At 40.1% G+C, this 20,420-nt stretch overlaps 1 protein-coding gene across 1 annotated transcript in view; it reads right to left on the bottom strand.

Moving 5' to 3' along the window:
• The window catches only part of LOC148592772 (receptor-type tyrosine-protein phosphatase kappa-like), a gene marked incomplete at its 3' end in the record, with an annotated part of 189,550 nt that extends 169,362 nt beyond the window's left edge, over nt 1-20,188 (bottom strand). Inside the window, exon 1 of the mRNA XM_088533859.1 lies at nt 20,092-20,188. Within this exon, the coding sequence (XP_088389985.1) occupies nt 20,092-20,188 (97 nt within the window). The remainder of the gene's footprint in view (nt 1-20,091) is intronic.
• Between the last annotated feature and the right edge of the window lie 232 nt (nt 20,189-20,420).

Consider the following 20,420-nt stretch of genomic DNA (forward strand, 5'->3'; position numbering starts at 1 on the left):
TTATGCCATATCTGAATTTGAGCACTGCTGACATTAATGCCTTTTTTTTTTTTTTTAATAGTGAATAAAACTTACTAAACACAATCTTCTTGCTTCAGTGCTTCCATTGCTGGTGGGCTCCTCAGTCTTTCTTCATCTTCATTAATGCTGCATTTTTCTTATTATTTAAGAAGTGTTAAAAGGGTAAACTTATTCAAGTGCCATTGCTTCTGGAATTTTGAAAGGCAAGGAATCACCAGCAGTGAAGTACTGTACAAAAACCTCTAAAACAAATCTAGGTCAACTGTACTAACACTACTATGGGAGTTGCACATCAGCGATCAGTGGGAGGCAGGTTCTTCCATATATAAAACAGCTAAAAAGGAGTTGAAGTTCTTGGCGTTTCTCAAGGCAGAATCTTTCTCTTTCTCCATAAATACTAAATATGATATTAAATGCAGTCTTAGCAAAACTAAGTGATTTTTACATGTAATAAACATTTTGTAGCAGAAAGCACCTTCTCCACAGAAGTCAATAAAAAATCCTGTTTTGTTTGCCAGTTTGCTAAGCAAAAAATGTAGTCTTCACCTGCTATTTATCTAACTAAAGTACCAATACAATAACCGGTCAAATTACTTTCTCTCACATTAAATCTTTACAGTGAATCTACACTGAACTGTTTATTTACTACAAAATTTTATAATGATCTTGTCTGAGACACTGGAGTTCTTGTTGTTTTAAGAGGAACTCATGGTTTTGGTCAAGGATAATATTTTTGTGTTGTAGGGCAGACATAAGAGGAATGCTTCTGAGAAAAAATAAAGTGAAATAATTGGCAGTTGCCATGCATTGCTGCCATGCAGAAAATGATAGTGAGCTTCTGTCTGTATGAACAACCTAACCACCAGGCAATGAAACAAGATATCACTACCTCAAAGCCCACTAAATGTATGTTGGAGGTTTACACTCACAATGAAAGGGGTTTTCTTTTAAAGCCCACACTTGGAACACAAGCTGCTTCGGTTGCAAATTCTAACATCACCAAAACGATTTAATTAATGTAATAATAAAACTGATAAATTATAATAAACAGATATAAACTTCCTTCCCAAATACAAAATACTCTGAATATATTAACACAAAATTTTTGACAATATGAATAAAGCTAGCCTCCCAGATATTAACTATAATTACATCACATCAAATGCATCACACAAAGGAGGTATTCTGCAACTTCTTTGGTTTTGAAGGTGTGGGAGATGGGGAAAATGTTTTCTTTGGTAAGCAGCAGCTTGATTTTGTGTGTGTGTGTGTGTGTGTGTGTGTGTTTCACCACAAAACTGTTTCCTGTAATAACTTCAGAGCACCCGGCTTCAAGCAGACTTAAATTAATCCCTTTCAGAACACGCCTGTACAGTGCGCTTAACACTCCAGCTCCCACCAGACTTGCTCAAAGCAGCTAAAAGAGTTAATTCCTCCTTGGTTGAGCAAACGCCAAGTGAAACTGTGATTCAGAGCCCCAAGCCAGGTTGCTGACAGCCCAGCACCTTATCTTTGACCATCATCATCTTGGACAGGAGCAAGGCTGCAAGGAAGCGACAAGGAGTGGACACGCTTCCAGTCCTGCCATCCTGGCTCACTTACAATCTCTATTGTAGCTTACTGGAGCGGGGAGCTGAGGATAACTACCTCCTAAATTGCCCCACAACAAATCATCGGAGCCTTCAGAGACCTTAACTATCTGCCTGAGCTGTTTTTAAGGCAGAACATAAAGACTACCAAGTTTTCTGGAAAAATAATAATAATAATAATAATACACAAATCAATAATGTGCTTATACTCTCGTGTCTGAATAAGCAAAAGATACCAAGCAGTTCCTTCTGCTGATGTAACCTATTCAGAGAATATTAAAAATGTACCTCCTGATTCACCAGGGCAGAAGGCTCGGTGAGGCCTTCAGAGGCTTACCAACAGATAAGGATAAAATAGAGGCACAACTTTTTTTTTTTCTTTTTTAAAAAGTCTTGAGACTTCAAGGAACTTCTCTTTGTGAACAGAAGATCCTGCTCTTCCTTGTCCCTTTGGATATAAGAGATACTCTTACACTAAGATTAAAATATTCTCAGTGCCCTAGGATGCACGTGCCCTAGGATGACACATTGGACATGAAAATTAGTCTGAATCAACTCTGAAGTTGTTCATTTCACTTTGGAAAACTCGTGTAGCCACTCTTCCAGAATTAAGTCTATTTTAATTCAGTTTACGCTAACTCTCCTAAAATGAATTAGACTAAATTGAATTCAAGTCATTTTAATACTGAATGGGAGCAGTCCTCACAGAAGTTTAACATGATTTAACTAAATTGCTTTAAATTTATTTTTCATTTGAATTTGTTACCTTTATTGTCACTAAACAGACAAGTCACCTTCACCCGTGCTTTAAAAAAAAGGTCTCGTGAAATACTGAGCCTGGAGCTGACAGCATCCAGTGTATCTAATGTCATCAACTTCACTGGTGGGAAAACTTCACCTAAGAAATCCTCAGTGTTGAAAAGGCACCCTCTTACTCGGTTATCTCTTTAAATAATGTGATGGGTTTCACCTGAAAATATGCCACTGGATACAACCAAAAGATACCTGTCTGTGCAACAGTGGAGATTTTATGGAAAAATGTGCAAAGGATAAAGCAAAAAGATAACTAAAGAACAGAAGCAGGCATTTCAATTGCAAACTCTAGCTGTCCTCATGCGTAACTTTCAACATAACTTGATTTGTGGATGAAACAGCAGTACTTTAAAAAATAACAGAAATCTTGCTCAGTTCACAGCTTTTGGAAAAAAAAAATGGAAAGAGTGTGGGTATTTCTGGAAGCCCATGCTCCATTTCTAACATGAACTTTTAGAAAGTCTTCTGATATCAGGCTAGCAGGGAGAATGCACCATTTCATTTGAGGGGGGAAAGAAAAAAAAAAAAGAAAGAAAAAAAAGAGAGAAAGATTATTCAAAGAAACAGTAAAAAACATTAGGAACACAGTCTCTCTGATAAGAGCAGAGATAAACTAGTCACTCTGCCAGGCCAGACAATTTTGAACTGCCTTCGTATCCCAAGTATGGGGTAGTCTACACCTTTATTCCTAGAACCAAATAAATGTTGGTTGCAAGGCACGTGTGGAGGTCACTTAGGCCAAACACCCACCCAGAGCAGGGTTATCACCAACACGAGTCACTGGTGGCTGTGGCTTTGTCTAACTGTGATTTGGAAACCTCAGAGAAGAGGGCAGCCCATTCCTGCTCCACAATCCGAGCAATCCGAGCCTCCCAAACTGCAATTTGTGGCTATTTCCCCAGGCAGTATTATCTGGTCTTATCAAAAGAGATGGGCTCAGTCATCTTTGTAATTGCCCTTCAGGTTATGGTAAAGTCCCATTAGATTATCTCCTCTCCCTTCATCCAGAGAAGACTAAACCAACCCAGCTCCCTTCAACTCCTTCCTGCAGGTCACATCAGCCAGGCCCCTGACCTGGAGCAGCTCTCCTCCCTCCAATTCCTCCTCCTGTCCACGCTCCCCAATTTCTCCACTTCCCTCATGAACTTGGGCAGGAGAAGAGAAGAACCCCAAGAACAGACCCAATACTCCAGACATATCTCACCAGAGTTCAGTAGAAGGTGATGATATTATCTCCTGATCTACAGATCTTGCTTCTTCCAGTGCAGCCCAGTATGTAGCCTACCTTATTTAAAAGGAAACCTGGCTCATGTTCAACCAAGTGTCCATCCCAGGTCTTTTTCAGACGGGCTGCTGCTTGGCCTGTACCAAGTGCTAGTTACTCCTCCTGCCAAGACTAGTCTACACACTCACGTTCTTGTCCAGATGCCCTTCATGACACCATTCAAAACAACACAACTCACCCCAAACTATTCTGGCTTGCAATAAGGTACCACACGCTGCATCTACCATGGAATAAAGGGATGTTGCAGTTTGCTGTGCGAAATTCTGCAATTCCAACAACAGACAGCACCTGTCAGAATCAGTTAGGGGCATTGGTCAGCCTATATTACAAAATTGGCATTGAAATTGAAAAGGCAGCAGCAGGCAGTAAAGTAGATATTGTTACTGTAATATGAACTACAATTATGCTCTTGTATTGAGAGTCTGGGATAATGATAAAATGCATGCCTTGGAGAGTTGAGATACTTTAATAACGAAAGCAGCATGATTTCTAGCAAAAACAAAGCTACGAACCTGACAGCTTTGCAGTTTAAATATTGGAAGGGGAGGGAGGGGGAGTAGGATTTGATTTTTATTTTCCATCTTCAAATTTCCCCAATGTGCAACTGGCTATATCTCATCTGGAATTTTACTTTGAAATCACTAGCTTGATATACTAACTTCTGTGAAAACATGCACTGGGAGAATTCCAAGATGCTACTATTCTTTGGAGTTTGGGACTGGAAGAAAAGGAAAAAAAAAGGGAAAAAAAAAAAAAAAAAAAAAGGCTTTTACCTGAGATGTATTTCTCTCCAGACTCATGTATAATAATATGAATAAGAATGCTCAAGTTTTGAGTAAGAGATTTCTCTAATTCAGTTTCTGCAGAAATTTAAAGAGAAGTATCAAAGGAACACATTCATACTAGTCAGAATCAGAATAAAGCTGAAGCAGAGCTAAGCATACTCACATACCTACCTAACTTTTAAAGTATATTTATATTACGCAGTTGTCTAACAGATAAACAAAGACTGCGGAAAGTTTTCACTGCTGTCCTCCCCAAGAGAGATCTAACTTCTGAAACGCTCTGTGCTTTCAGGAGCTGTCAAAATGACATAGGCACAAAGAACTGTTTGATATGTCAATAATGACATCGATCTTCCATTGCTTAAGCAGAAACCTGATCTGTTTATTACTTACTGTATACAAAAGAGGATTAAATATAAGAAGACTAAAGTTGCTGTGGTTTGCTTTGCAACATTCATAAAATACTCAAGAGTAGTTTTTGTTGCTAAGTCTGCTAAAGTTCCAATGGCCTTAGAAGAATCTACTTGGCAACAAAACATTAGTCTCTGAGATAAAGTTAAGACTATTTGCAATTCAGGTGCTATAAGATCACCCCCTCAATACAGAGAATGCATGTTTATCCTTTTTCCAAATCACATTTTCCTTATTCAGTGTGATATTAATCTCTGTGGGGGTGGACACCTCCACGAAGGTGCAATGGTTCATCTCCTGGCTCTGGTCAATTCTTGTTTTAATCTCATTTCCAGATCAGTCTCGATACATAGTGAGATATTAATCTCTATAGAGGCAGACATCTCAGCTGGCCCTATTGCACATCTCCCCCTCTCCTGGTCAATTCTTATTTTAATTCTAATTTTCTGTGATTTATATTCCTCTTTCAAGTTTAATGTATTCTGCTTCACTCATCTCCACTCCCTCTCTTCCTCTTTACAGAAGTTTTTACAGGGAAGAAGAAAAAAAAAAAAAACACCACTATTGGCCTTGCCCCTTTTACCAAACATTTCTTTCAAAAAGCATAGTTGTACAGATAGGCATCAGTGCCATCAACACTGTTTGCAGACATACTGATGATGTTTAACTTTTAAGGACCAATTTCTCAATAGGACTTAATTTTGTGCAGCTCTGCTTTATATTAACTTTCATTCGCATATTTCAGAACACAATAAGTCCCCTAACTAGGTAATGAACTAGCACGTAAGTTAGAATATATGCCAGAATGTAAGAAATTCAGATATAATGCCTTACTATAGATTTTCGGATGGACAGTCAACTCTGCCTCTGGGAGCATGGCTCTTCTGCAAAACAAGGGTTATGGTATAACAGGCCTCACTGGAACATCCAGGGGCTGAGGTTAAGATTTCAAGTCTCAAATATAACCTTCATAGGGGACAATAGAGGTTAAGATTTCAAGTCTCAAATATAACCTTCATAGGGGACAACAGAATCACAGAGAAGGAAAAGCAGATTCCTTCAGCCTGTGTTATATGTAGCCTCAAACTTTTAAGACCTCATCTTTGCCCTTCCCACTCAATGCAGAGCCTTGTACAAATAAGAATATTTAATTTCACTAACTAAACAAGCTTCCAATTTCCCCTGTGAGGTTTGCTTCTCAGCCCTGAAAACATAATCACATTCTCACAACCAAATTAATGATATCCATAATATATACCACACATATCAGACTTCATACTGACCTACCATCTTCATCTCCCTTTTATTCACTGCTTGAAAAATCCTGTCTACACTTTTCTAGCCAAATAGTTCAAACCAAAATATACTCTTTCTACCAGCATGCATCTATGCAAGAGCTATATTATTTCAGAATATTACTACTCCTTAAGAGCATATTCTAGTCTCTTCCCTAATTGTTATTAATAGCTATACCTACATCAGTAACTTGGTTCAAAACAGCAGTGAAAAGTGCATCCCCAGGCACATCTTGCCTCCATTTACCCAGCATTAGTTTGCTCTCAGCACAGGTTTTGCACATGAGAGGAAACACATTAGGAGGAAATCTAGTCTGGAGCTCCACTTCTGAATTGCACCAACACGGGGATTCGCACAAACACCGCTGCTTCTCCTTTGGAAAACTTCAAATTAAGTGTGTAGCACAGACACACAGCGTGTAGGTAACCCACAGAAAAAGACTAAATATAACCTCATTTCAGCTGAGCCACATAAAATGGTTCTCACATCTAATGTCTCAAACAACTTTAGTGACTAGCATCTACAGCACCAAATTACTTGCCAGTATAGATATAGCCACTCTTCACCTATGGCACAGCAACACCAAATTACCTTGACAGCTACTAGTTTCACAGTTAAAACTGCCAAAACACTTCTGTCTTCTCACCGTAGCAGCTTGTGATGTTCTCAGGCCAAAAAGCCAGAGCAGGTAATCGTGCAAACAACTCAAAATTAACCTTATTTTGTGCTGGGATTTGTTTGTTGATTAGTTTCTGTTCACAGCTATTGAAGTTTAAATTAAAAAGGAAATCTTTCTACTACTTACCCAAGTGCATGCTTTTTCCAAGTATTCCATACAACAGTTCCTGAAAAATATTTTTTACTACACTTTAAAGAATTTGTCCTAGCTTTGACTTTCATTTAATTATAGTATGCATTTGCATTTTCATACACGGTCCTTGTGGCTGTCTATCTGCTAAGCCACTATCTTCTGTAATGCATTAAGCAGTTTTTAAACACCGATTACAATTCTCCATTAAGAACATCTTATTCTTCTCCTACACATGCAAGATTTCTTCACACCTGTGAACTGTGTCTGAGAACAAGCTACTTCATTTATTACATGATCGGATCAGTCATAGATGAAAGAAGGCAAAAATTCTCCAGGGAAACATAAAATATAGCATTTATATATTTTTAAGTGTATAAACACTTTTTTCACACAGCAACTGGGTCCATTTATGAAATGCACATCTATGAATAAATATTTACATGGAAGATTCAATAACTTGTACTTTATCTTACAGATTGCTAAAGGCAAATCCTCCTAATTATAACTTAGAAGTTTTCAGTATGCACAATCCCAGTTTTCTTAAAGTCATTATACTTTCTCCACTTTTCCCTTCTGCCAAGAGTCAAAATTCTGAGGTCTCGTGTTTTTGGGTTTTGTTTTCTTTTTTTAATCTTTTTCGTACATCTCCATTTTGTTTAAATGCTTAGGCCAGAGAGTGCTTTCTCTTTGTTCACTCCTGCATTTAAATACAGAAAAATGTAAATTTAATCAGATGACTGATTACTACAGTAGGGATACTGTAAACAGTTAGGGAAGAGAGGATGCAAAGGAAGGGCATGAATGAGAATGCCACAAAGGAGACAAGCCCTCCTCTATGCAGAATTTCTCAGAGAAGAATTAGAAAGTAAACAAAACCAGTTCTACCTGGATTCCTCCTTGACAAGGACATTTTAATATAGCAAGCCAGAGGCTAAAAATATTCTAATTTGAAAGCAAAAAAGTACCAGTAAAACAAAGGCTGAGCACAAGCAAGGAAGAAACCCAAGAACTCTCAGGGAAGTTGCTGCACTGCCCCTGACTTGAGGCTGGGCTCCTGGAAAGCGAGGTCTGAAGCAAGAAGCTATTCATCCCATATGCAAGTGCACTGGTTTGTTTTTCAGTCCTGTTTAATCTGTCAATAAAAATCAACATACAGCGTGACTGGAATGACTTGGAATTTTACTTGTTACTTCCCACGCACCTACTATTGTCGGTGTAACAAGAGGACAGATAAAACACTAAGCTTCTCCTGAGCTCCTTAAGAGAGCAGTAACAAACAGGGACTTAATTCTTTCAACTCTCAGCCCACCTTAGGCATCTTAGAGAATAAACCTATCCTGCCCATTGATCACTGGCATTTTAGTGAAGGAACTCAACTTCATGACTTACTTTCATAACAGATTTACAGCTCCTTCTACCACTCTACAACATTACATTTTCTTTTCCAAGCCCTTTGCTTTACTTTCACAGCTGCAAGATAGACACTGTCTTAGGGCTGAATCTTCAACCAAACTGTTGAAAAGCAATTACTGGTGCAACTTGGAAGAACCTGGAAGAGGATTTGGAATCTTTAGAGCTTAAGTATGATCCCAAGACTTAATTTCTTCTCCACCAAACACGCACTCTTGCTCTTCCAACGAAAGGAGTGCATTGAAAGAAGTGCATTAAAAATAATTATACATATTTTGACAGCATAACAAGGAAAAAAAAATGCATTTCTAACTCACTTATATTTCATAAATCAAAGCAAGGTCCTGCTATGTTTTCTGTATTTTTGAAGTTGCATTTGGGCTAAGAACTCCTCAAAAAATCTATTTTGCTCTACACTTTTGCTATTTTGCTATTTTTGCTACAAATGCAGTGCTGAGAGAAGTGTTTAGCAAGAACTGATTAAAGTACCTATTATGTAATCAACATCAGTACAGCAGTAGCACCTCAGAAGCAAATCAGATGTTTATTTTATTTTGAAACAACTAAGCATTTACCAACTTCATTCATTTGTTCGTGTATCCTCTAAGGACTATCTAATATATAAACTAATTAAATCTGAGCATTTTCTTTGGCATTTGTTTCAGTTCCTGGTTGCCTAGCGTTCCTTGGGTTTAGGTTGACAAGGCATACTCTTCACGTCCAAGTGTGCGGGGTTTTTTTGCCCCTTTTTTTTTTAAAAAAAAAAAAAAATCATGTGGTATTTTCTATTAAACATTTTTTTTCTAATTCTCTTAAATTTAACAACATGGAATAAGGCTAACCTAAAAGTTATTTAATACTACTTTTATGTGGCAAGTGAAAAATATGAGTTTAACAGATGGATGGCCAAGACCCTTTCCCTGAAACACAAACTATCTAATACTTGTTTTCATTTCCATTTCCATGCTCAAGCAAACAGCAAAGAGAAGTTTATAGTTAGCATCTGGATATTATCACCATGCAAAGTCATCCTTCAAATTATTTCAGTATTTCTAAGGTCTGCAAGTGTCGTTAATAATCACAAATGCTACTCTTTCAGATTCACAGCCTCATTCTGTAGCCCATAAAACTGAGACCAAAAGATTTTCAAATACATGGTTCCTGTCAATTTGAAAGTAATGTATAGTCTCCCTTCTTCTGAATGCTCATAAAGCACATCTGTGCAGTCTCTCTAAATGAGAAAATAATCTTGCCCTTTCCAAATGTTGGTCAATTCCTTGCCTAACAGCTGACAGAAATGCCAATAAATCACCAGAAGAAATGCACATTTGAAGTCTAAACTCAAAGAAACAGGGATAAGCGAGTCAGAGGGAACAAACACCACCCCCAAAAAAGCTGTTTAGAATATCTACTTGAATGTGTTTAAAACAACCTATAAACTGGGCCTGGTAGTTTAACTGCTGCTGTGCAGACACAGAGTATACAACCAGTGAGGAAGGGACTGGACTGCAGGCAGGGAAGCGCTTCGTGCCTTCTCCTTGACTCCAGCAGAGCTCTTAACCTTGCCCCAAGTGTTTAACTGTATCATCTTGCAAGGATTTCAAGGCAGGGTTTCAAGATCAGAAAGTACTGAGAGAGAGGCAGCACCTAAGACTGCAACACCTTCCCACTTACGCAAGATGTACCAGCAAATTAAACTCACTTTGTCAAAAAAAGCATAAAAACTGAACAGCTTGGCTACCACAAGCATCTGAACTCAGTAGCTAGTGACATAATGGTTAAAAGAAAAAAAAAAAAAAAAAAGTAAAAATAATTGAAGAAATAAGTTGACTGACATCTTCTCGCTTCTCAATCAACCCATAGAAAGTTCAGATGAGTTTTCTGGTTATTAAATTACATGACACTCATCTATTTAGCCTGTGATTATCAGGGAAATTATATTCCTTTTCATTACTCAGCTATGTCTCAACTGACTCAAAAACCTGATAGTTATACACTAAATATTTTGCATTCACCTGAAACTAGTCTCTCATTATTTTACAGCTAGACATGTGCATTATAGATTTATGGATGTATGTGGCAGGGGGATTAAGATATTTCTTTGGGGGGAAGGGGAGGAGATTGTTGATAATTTGTTTTACTATTTGAAAGGAAAGGCACCAAGAAAGAGGAAAGCCAATTCCATAGAGATTTACAAATGTAAGAGACTTAATATAAATAGACCTTTTGCGCTAAACAAGACCACACACACAAAGTATTCACATGCTGAGCGTTGGCAGGACTGTGGAATTAGTTTGCAATTTTTAGTATTTTCACAAGTTAGTTTTTACTGGTAATCCATCCAGACCTAACTGCAAAAAAAGGGATTTGTTGTTTGCTGTTTTTGAATAAGGAAAGGCTGAAAAGATCATTTCATTAGATTTCTGCTTTGGCAAGAAGAAAACCTCTTTCATTTGAAATTTTCTATCTGAAAAAAAAAAAAGGAAAATGAATGCAACATACACTGTCAAGTGAACAAAGACAGATACAGTTGAGTAGCTAAGAGGAAGAGAAGCATGTAATAGCTCTGCTGAGAAGTCCAGTGATACTTATATTCATCAACCATTTGGAGTAGGGACTCATACACACCTTCCCTCTCTTCAGTTATGGCATGGAGCCACGAGCATTGCCATAGAGCTCTTCCAGCAAAAACATGAAAAGGTTAGGTTTTTTCTCCCTTCAGTACTTAGGATCAGTAGTTTTTAACAGGTTTTCCTTTAAAGCATTTTAAGTGCTGTGACGGCAGTCAGTGCTCATCTCTGCTTTACAAACTTGTGAACTCCGGCAAATTTCTTGGATGTTCTCATACCTGATAGCTGGTCTTACATTTACAAAGAACAAGCAAACGGTAATTCTCAAAGAATTTAGGTAGTATATTCCCCATTTTGATCTTACTCCGATATCGATAGAAGAATACTCTGATTTGATATTTTATCACTTAAAGTAGTAAGTAGCTACAGAACAGATTTCAACTAGGTCTTAGAATTGTCTTTTATCACCATACTAAAGACAACAAAAGCAGCCTAAAATTTTGAAGTTTCTAGATACTTTTGGTTTTTTCTTTAAAGCTTAAATAAAACACCAACAGGTATCCGAAGTCACACTACAGAATTCACAATAAGCATGAAAGTTATATTTGGAAATCACCTATATATATATATATAATATATATATATATATAAAATATATAATATATATATATTATATAATTATATATATATATATATAATATATATATATTATTTATAATCATCTAAAGTAGTTAGCTATCCACTCCAAATTGTTTGTTATAAGCTGTTTTGAGCTCATCTGAGCTACAACCGGTTAGTTTTTCCTGACTTTTTCTCTTCTGATTCATATATACTAGTCATTTTTATTGTTACTGAGTAAGTATACAAACACACAAAGCAAAGCATACAACACAAAGCAAAGCATAGAACTCAACCTCAATATAAATATAGTAACCAGTGTGTAATAATTGCAGTGAACATACCATAATTTAATTGCAACACAATTTGGTTTAAAAAGTATACAAGGGTGCCTCATAAATCAGTAAAATTAGGTTCATGACATGGTAGTTGAAAAACCGCTTCTTTTCCTAATCAATTAATCTTTATAATCACATTTTTTCAGTAAATTGTAGCAGAAGCAAATGGTGCTCTGGCAAATTGAAGGATCCTATCCTTCACACATTGGTTAACAAAAATAATTTTGTATTCTCTGTAGTACTGAGCATAAAACTTAATCTTTTCACAACACATATCCTCAGCAAATTAAATCATTCAAATCTTACTGAGGCATATCCTCAATAAGCATCAACCACCTCCATATACACATGATCTCAAAGAGAACAAAATTCTGAGAAGTCTATACACAGTACCTTCTCATTCAAAAGATATTTTTATGCTTTAAAGCTACTTGCTGTTTCTGGAAAATACATATATATATATATGTATTTTCAATTTCCAAATGACTAAACAAAGGCATCTCTTTCAGACTTCATCTACACTTAACAAGGGTGTGTGAGAGGTATTGGAAAAAATAAGTATATAGACATATTATAGACAGCTGTATCAACAAAATTCCTTATGCAGACCCATTTATAGAAGAATAAGTTTACCATTATAGCTCATTCTTCTTGAGCAAGTGGTTCACAGATACTAGTACAAGGTTGCCTCACCGCTGTTAAGAGTCTGCTCTCATTCTGGGGTGCCTGTTTTCCTTTTGATACTGCTCACCATTATACTCTCATAAAAGGAGACCCAGCTGTTTGTTAAGCAGGGCCTGGTGTATCATTTATACATCGTGCTATTAGTGTATAGGTCTTACTCCAGAATATAGTTAAATATTATGGGTTGACTCAAATTCCTGACTATCCACCCAAACAGTATTTAAGGACACATTCTCTCTGTTAAGGTTTAATTCACCAGTCTCAAGTCTATGGGCATATTATACATGAATAATAGAAATCATCTTACCATCTTTACAAAACCCTTCCTCTATGGTCCTTCGGATAAAACATATAACAGTATGAGCCACTGGTTCATTGTTTTCCTATTAGGCAGCATATTAGATGCTATTCAATATTTTTAAACTGCTCAAAATAAGACACTGGTGACTCAGACAAAGATTTGGCTGTGAAAGCAAGAACAGAAAAATAGATTTGATTGGATTAACAAATAAACAGTTCTTAAATAAAATCCCTGCAGAAATTTATTAATACGAATTCCAAATTTTATAGAAATTAAATTTCAGGAACAAAAAGCAAACCTAAAAACAATTTCTGTTGTTTCAAATGATGAGATTAACATTTAGCTTTCATCCACTGATTACCCAGTCTTTGAGCAGCTAAATGCAGTTCATTTACCCAGAAATGCAACAGACTAAATCAACTAAAAGGAGCTCCTTGTGTAAACATTCTTCATAATGGCTTACTAAAACTTTATTTTCACATTTTTAGGGGCTACTGCAGCTGCAAGTCCCCTGCATCAAGCACGAAGCAGCCCGAGGCAATGGTCACACACAGAAGGGCAACACCGCCTTGGGGAGGCTCTGCGGGACCCTGAGGAGATGCTGCACAAACACTTGCCTGCACCTTAGCCTCCACTTCCACTGGCTCAGCTGATTGGAGCTATTTTCCTCTTTAACCAACATCCACACACTTGGTAGACAGTCACATTTAAACCCCACAGGCTTCCAAAGAGAGTTACCGGTCTGCACAGGTGCAGATCCTGTGCGTTTAGCACAGACTGACCTGCACAGGTGCAGACCCTGTGCGTTTAGCACCGACTGACCAAGCAGCCACCACCGCAGCACCTTTCCACAGGAGCAGGTGGATGGGAAGGGGCAAAGGCAAGCCTCATGGGAGAAAGAAAAATGCACGGGACTGGGCCTTAAATAAGACCCAGCAGCTACCAAGCTGCCTCCTAAGCGGGCTAATCCAGCTAACTGCAGCCTGGCACCAGCCGCCGTCATATCCAAGGCCTCTAGGCTCCCCATCGTGCCTGTTCTGCATGCCAAGAAGTCACTTTTTGCTTATACATTTATGTAATAAACTGCCTAGTCATCTGTTATTATGAAAGAACATATGTAAGGTCAGTTTACCTAAAGTATTATGGTTTCTTTCCCTGACATAGCTCTGTGTCATCGGCTTGCATGGAGGCAGCCAGGATGCAGCTCCAAGGGCTCTCACCCAACCTAACCCCTGCTGCCTCTGAGGCAGTGCCAGCCCTCATTTCTCGTCCCTATCTGGGCCCTCTTTGCATGCATCCCAAAGGAGGCACCACGCAGCAAGCCAAGGGGGGCACCAACCCAGCGGAAAAGGGAGCAGTTCACTTTCCACCAGTTGTGCTGCAGCTACAGATGGTGTCACACAGAGGGGACCCACCATCAACCCTCACCCTCCTGTGCACAGAATTTACATTACCCCACATCCAAAAGCCAGCTAAATCCACAGATCCATAGGAAACTATTCCCAAGTGTTGTCTTTGCCGCAAGAAATGTCACAGAAAGGCAAGTCTACTGACCCAACCGAAGAAAAGGTGCAAGACCCATCCTAGTGAGGGAAATGTCCCTCTCTGCAGCAGCAGTGAGGTCACTTGGCTTCAGGGGATCACGACATTGCACCTGAAGCTCCTAACCTGAGTGCATGCTTTCAGGAGCGGCGCTACCAAGGTGTCTTCCTGTGGCAGTAACAAACTACAACCTGAGGGATCCTCTCAGCACATGAAACCATGAGGTGCCTCCAGACTGACACAGTTATTGGGACTGAAGTGATGGTTTTGGACCTGTGCTGAAAAGGAAGGGGAGGAATTTCCCCAAAGAGAAGCCATGGTAAAAGAAAGCTAAAATTTAGCAATGCTCTCAGCTCTTGAGAGCTGAGCGCCCTGAAGGTCTTCCAGCTAAAAAGAACACACAAAGACTCCTGAGCAAGAAGTAGCACTGGTCCAGACTTCTATTTTACTCCAAATATTGTTAACACCTTGCATTTAAGAGGATAAACTCTTTTTACCTTGCTAGTACCAAGAGACTTTCAGAAGGAAGAAAAAAACCACACTGGTAAGCATTAAAGACATTAACTCTCCCAAACACCCAACACAAGCTTACAGCCCTTCAAGAGCCTTCTTTAGAAGTTATATCCCTCAGAGGGACTGGCTAAAGACTTTGCCTTCATAGAGCTCTTGCTACCCACAACACAGTTAGCTCATCATTTAACCCTAAGATCTCAACTCTTCAGCAGTGACGAAGATAGTTTCATTAAAATGTCAACTCACAACTAAGAATGGCTCAAAATGATCCAAAACAAACAAACAAGCAAAACAAATGTCAGAAATGATCACAACATGTATTGGAAAAAGAACAGAAATCATCCCTATGCATTATATAAACCTATGAGGCAGCTGTCTCTTGGGATACTCTGTGCAATATAGTAGAGCTGGAAAAGAAAGAGAGGATGGTAAAAGATGAAGAAAAGATATGGCACATTTATAACAAATAGCTATAACTGGGCTTTTCATTCTAGAAAAACAATAGTTCAGAAAGAGTGGAATGGAAAAGTTTAGTTTAAAAAAATGAGTGGCATGAAGAAGGTAAATTTGGAACAATTATTAGCTTTCAGTAGAAGAGCTAGAAAACATTAATTAAAACCAGCAAATAAAACAACATCACCACCACAAAGGACCACAGCTTTTTCACACAACACAAATTCCTTTTCACAAAAGGACATGAATGTAAAAAGCTACACAGGTTCAAAACATTATTAGGCAAAAGCATGATAAAACCAACTCACTGACTGCATTAAGTACTGACAAGTTGTCTCTGGAGAGAGATGATACTCAGAGGAAGTCATCATCAACTTGCCCAAATCTATACTCTCCACTCAGAGTCGGATATCGGACCAGACACACCTCTGACCTGACCACTACAGGTTTTAGAGTTTTTGTTGTTGTTGTTGTTTTATTTTAAAGGATCTACGGAAGACCTTAAGTAGGTGGAAAAAAAAATCTGCCTGGCTTAATATTCATTGCTCATATTGCTGACAAACTACTCAAGCACTATCATGATTTTCTCAGATGACTAGGACTGAACAGGACTTCCAAGGTCCCTGAGTTCTGGGTGTTTAGAACCCCATTTTCCTAATTAAATTCTCTGTGATAACTTTCAAAATCGAATTGTGGCAGCATTATTTCAGGAACTGTAGGTAGACAAGTGAGCTCTGAACTAGCAGTTCTGTGAAAGAGAGTTGAAGCAGGAAGGAAAGTAAAACATTAGGGGAGGAGGGTGTGAGAGTGAGAATCTAACTTCATTTTTAATTCCACTCATCCATATGATTTGTCAATATATTTTAACAGCTTGGGCTGGGGGTGAAGCTACTGAAAATCTCTTTTACATATACACCTACCTGCACCAGAATCTCTTGTATAACACGAACAAATTGTGGCATATTCAGGAATAAAATATGACTGAAGTAGCTTTTGCTGTTCTGGCAGTAAAGGGTTAATTTGAGTTTAATGACTTAACTTTTTTAAAAAAACATTTTCTTAATTGCCTCAGTCTCTTCTATTAGATGATTTCTTTTAATCTCTAGATACGCTTATTATGATTTTGGTATATTTCTCTATATAAAAGTATTAGACTACAAAATACTTATAAAAACAAACAATATTTTCTGTTTCATAGCATCAAATTTCTGAGCTAGACTCTCTCTCCCAAAGTCAGAGAGTAACTCTGCCCTTATCATGAGGGAAGGAGGGATTAATCCAAAAATATTTACTCCTGCCTGTACATTTGTGACACCACAATTTGTAAGCACTACTTTGCATAAGAAAGTAGTGTACAGTAAGACAAGGTCTTTACGGTCCAGATCAGACAGTGCTCTTTTCTATGCTTATTTATCCTTCCCTATATTCTGCAATATCACACAATAAACTTCAGGTACCCTGGGTAATTTTTAAGATTTTTTTTTTTACCCTCATACTCTTTCTTTAATACATTAAACACACACTTGCCTAGATACCACCTGAGGCTGCATAGCACATAAAATTTCTATCAGCATTAGTTGACAAGCAGGTAGTGTTTTTCAAAAAGAAAGGACTTTTTTTGAAGAGCTTTTAATTCTTTTTGCATTTGAAAACATATAAATTGCTAGAGAAAAAAAAAAGTTGGAAGTTTGTAATGATCAAGTTGTGAAAACAAGCTGAACTTGTTCTTTATCAAACTGCAGGAGTTACAGATGAAAGGAGGTGCTATATAAGGAATAGCTAGACTTCGGCGAGGCAGGCACTGCCAAAACATTTTGGCCTAGATTCTGACAAGCTCACACCCGAGTCGAAGGGTCACGGAAAGAAGCAGGGTAAAAAACAGCACAGCGAGACCAGAAAGCATCAGGCTTTGGATTCTGGATGAGGGTTGGTTTTATTTATTTGAGGGGAAGTGCTGGGGGGGGGGGGGGGGGAGGGGAGAAAAATGTTTGCTTTTTGCAGGCCTCGAGGGAAAGACAAAAGATACAGTGTTTCAACTGTTTGCCAGGCAGGGTGGAGATGATACATAATTTTTAAAGATTGCGACAAATTGCAAGATCTTGCTTCTTTTCCTGTCTTGCTGTAGCATTTGCTTTCATGGAACATGTAACGAGAAAGAAGAGGTAACAACCGGCGCATACACACACCTGGGAGAAAGCCAACTTTTAAAGACACTTAAGATTCTACATTAATTGGACCCTTAATAAAAACTTCAAAAAAATATATGAACAAGCTTGGATTTGACCAAGATTCACAGCTTCAGAGTGGTATAGGAAAAAGGATATAAAATCATAATTGAAAAACACAAAACAAGGCAAGAAAATTCAAATTGCAGTGTTGGAGAAAGAAAAGTTCACATAGAATGTGAACTGTTTGTTAATGAACAGGAAAAAAAATACAGTTTTAAATTCTTATGATTCAAACCGAGAGAATACAAAGGAAGTGGAAAATGTATTTTATTAAGTTTAGTGTGAAAACATACAGGCTTCTGTATTAAGAGGAGAGGGAAGGCTGTCAAAGGAGGATGCTTGGAAAAGAGTAGCCTTGTTAAAAGCAGAGGAGCTTGCTCTGAAGAAAACAAAACGCTTCTATGTGCGGTATCTACAGAAACATCTCGTGGAAGGCTACAGAGAGGCCCCCACGGTAGTGGGAAAATAGACCCAACCTTCACATCATGCGTCCACTAATATTAGGATGACACTATCTAATTCTAATCAACAGGCATTAAAGGGGAAAACACACACACACGCACATATATACACACATGAGCATCAGGGACTGGTTTGGAAACAACAAAATTCATATTGTCTATTAAATGCAGAGCATTCAAGTCTAGTCATAAGTAAGTGTTCAGCAGGACACTGCCCTTAACACATAGATAGAGAACAGATTTAAAAAGCCAAAGATCCAAGCATCATGCAATAAACTGAGTATACTGACAGCATCAGCTACCAACAGATTTATTTCTCCAAAGCTCCAAGAAAGTCTGAGAAAGTCTGCAAATAGTGAAGCTCTGTCCAGTACAAGGTTTAGGGGTTGCCTTTTTTATTTTATTTTAATATTGCTTGACAATAGAAAGTAGAGACTTTAGCTGCTGGCATGCAGGAGAAAAAAATCTCATTTTCTAGTTACTACTGTTTGGCTCATTCACAAGCTTCACCTGCTCCAGTAGGTGAGCTGATCTTGAGCATTATTTTTAACTTAACACATACTGAACGGTACAAACCTCACGTTTCATACTTCCATCTCCAAGAAGGGTTGCATTCCACATTCAGAGTATAAAATTTCATGGACTATGTAAGTTAGCATAACTTCCTAGCCTTTTTATGCCAGCGAACAAGCTCATGAAAATCTACATGGAAGAGTTACCTTTGCCATCAACATTAGTCTGACAAGTTCCAGTGACACAGAGTCAATTGTCTGATTTCTACTTTTGTTTGGTTTTAAATGAAGAGATGAACCACGCTTTGGCATGTTTTATTTCATCTCTTCTGGCATATTTTATTGTATCAGCTCCTACAACATGTTATCTGCATATATGATGCGCTTCTCTCCCCTGGTAAAAGGCTTGTAGACACTTACGTAATCTCACAGTTCCGATACGCAGATATTAAATTATACGCACTGAAGTCAGCCACACAGGAGGGATGCAATCTGTTTGGACCAGCACAATTTCTCTTATTGCTTCAGCACATTTCTTAATTGACAGTGACACATTTCAAACTTCTCAATTAGAAAATAATTCACAGGCGGGCCGGAAAAAAAAAAAAAAAAAAAAAAAGTAGTCTCCTGAGCGCACACGAGCCCTTTAAGGAAGCAGCACTGCCAAGTCTCACGAGTGCACGTACCTTCATTAGTGGCAGTTTCCTAGCTCAAGTTTTCCTAGCAGCGGGCTAAGGTAAGGGGAGGAAACCCCCGTCCCAGCGGCGCGCTCGGCGCCATCCCAAGCGCTGGGAAGGAGCCGAGGGAAGAGCCCGAGGTCCCCCCGGGGCAGCCCGCGCTGCCCCTTCGCGCGGCGCCTCGCCCCGCCGCCCACGCGACCCCCTCAGCTCCGAGCGGAGCGCCAAGAAGAGCGGGGGCAGCCGCGCTCAGGTGCGTCCCAAGTCATCGGTCCGACCCGGCCCCCGGAGGATCCGCCCCGCTTCACCGCGACCCCCAGCACCCGCGAGCACCTCCGGGGAGCGAAGGCGGGAAGGGCGACAAAAGTGGCGGCTTTCGAACAAAACAGACACCGGCCGCGTGCGCTCCCCCACCGCACACACACTTTGGGGAGAGAATTTCGGGAGCGGCCGGTCCCCGCTCGGGGCTGCTCCCCGACACCCAGCAGGGAAAAGTTCCTCAGGGGAGAGGCCAGAGGGGAAAAGCGGCGGCAGCAGCTCCGGCCGCGCCGCGAGCCCCGACGCTGCCTGGCAGGGCGGCCGCGAGAGCCGGAGGAGGAGGAAGAGGAGGGAGAAAGGACGAAGAAGAGTTTGCGAGGCGCCTGCAGCCCGCGAGCGGCGGAACCCCCAGCCCCTCGGCGGGGCGAACCTGCCCGCGGGGCGCCCGTCGAGCCAGGTGGGAGCGCGCCCCGCGCGGCTCCGTGCCCACCTGGGCGCCGCGAGCGGCGACTCACCTGCGGAGAGCGGCGCGCCGAGCAGCGCGGGCGAGCAGCCGGCGAGCAGGGCGAGCGCCGCCACGAGCGGCAGCGAGGCCGCGGCGCCCGCGCCCATGCCCACTTGCCCAGAAGTTTCCCAAAGAGGCCGGGGCCGCGGCGAGCCGCGGAGCGCGCCCCGCCAGCAGAGCCCCCGGCGCCGAGGGGCCGCCCCGGGGCCCCGCTCGGCCGAGGCGTCCGCGGCGCGACAGGCGCGGCGGCTCCCGCGCGCTCCGGAGTTACTTTGCTGCCGGCGGAGGGAGGAGCCGAGCGCGCGTCCAGCCCGTCCTCCCGCCCGCCGGCACCTCGCG

This window comes from Tinamus guttatus, unplaced genomic scaffold (genome assembly GCF_059628265.1).
Source record: "Tinamus guttatus ecotype Peru unplaced genomic scaffold, ASM5962826v1 Tinamus_guttatus_pri_ptg000525l, whole genome shotgun sequence".
In the NCBI taxonomy this organism is placed as follows: Eukaryota; Metazoa; Chordata; class Aves; order Tinamiformes; family Tinamidae; genus Tinamus; species Tinamus guttatus.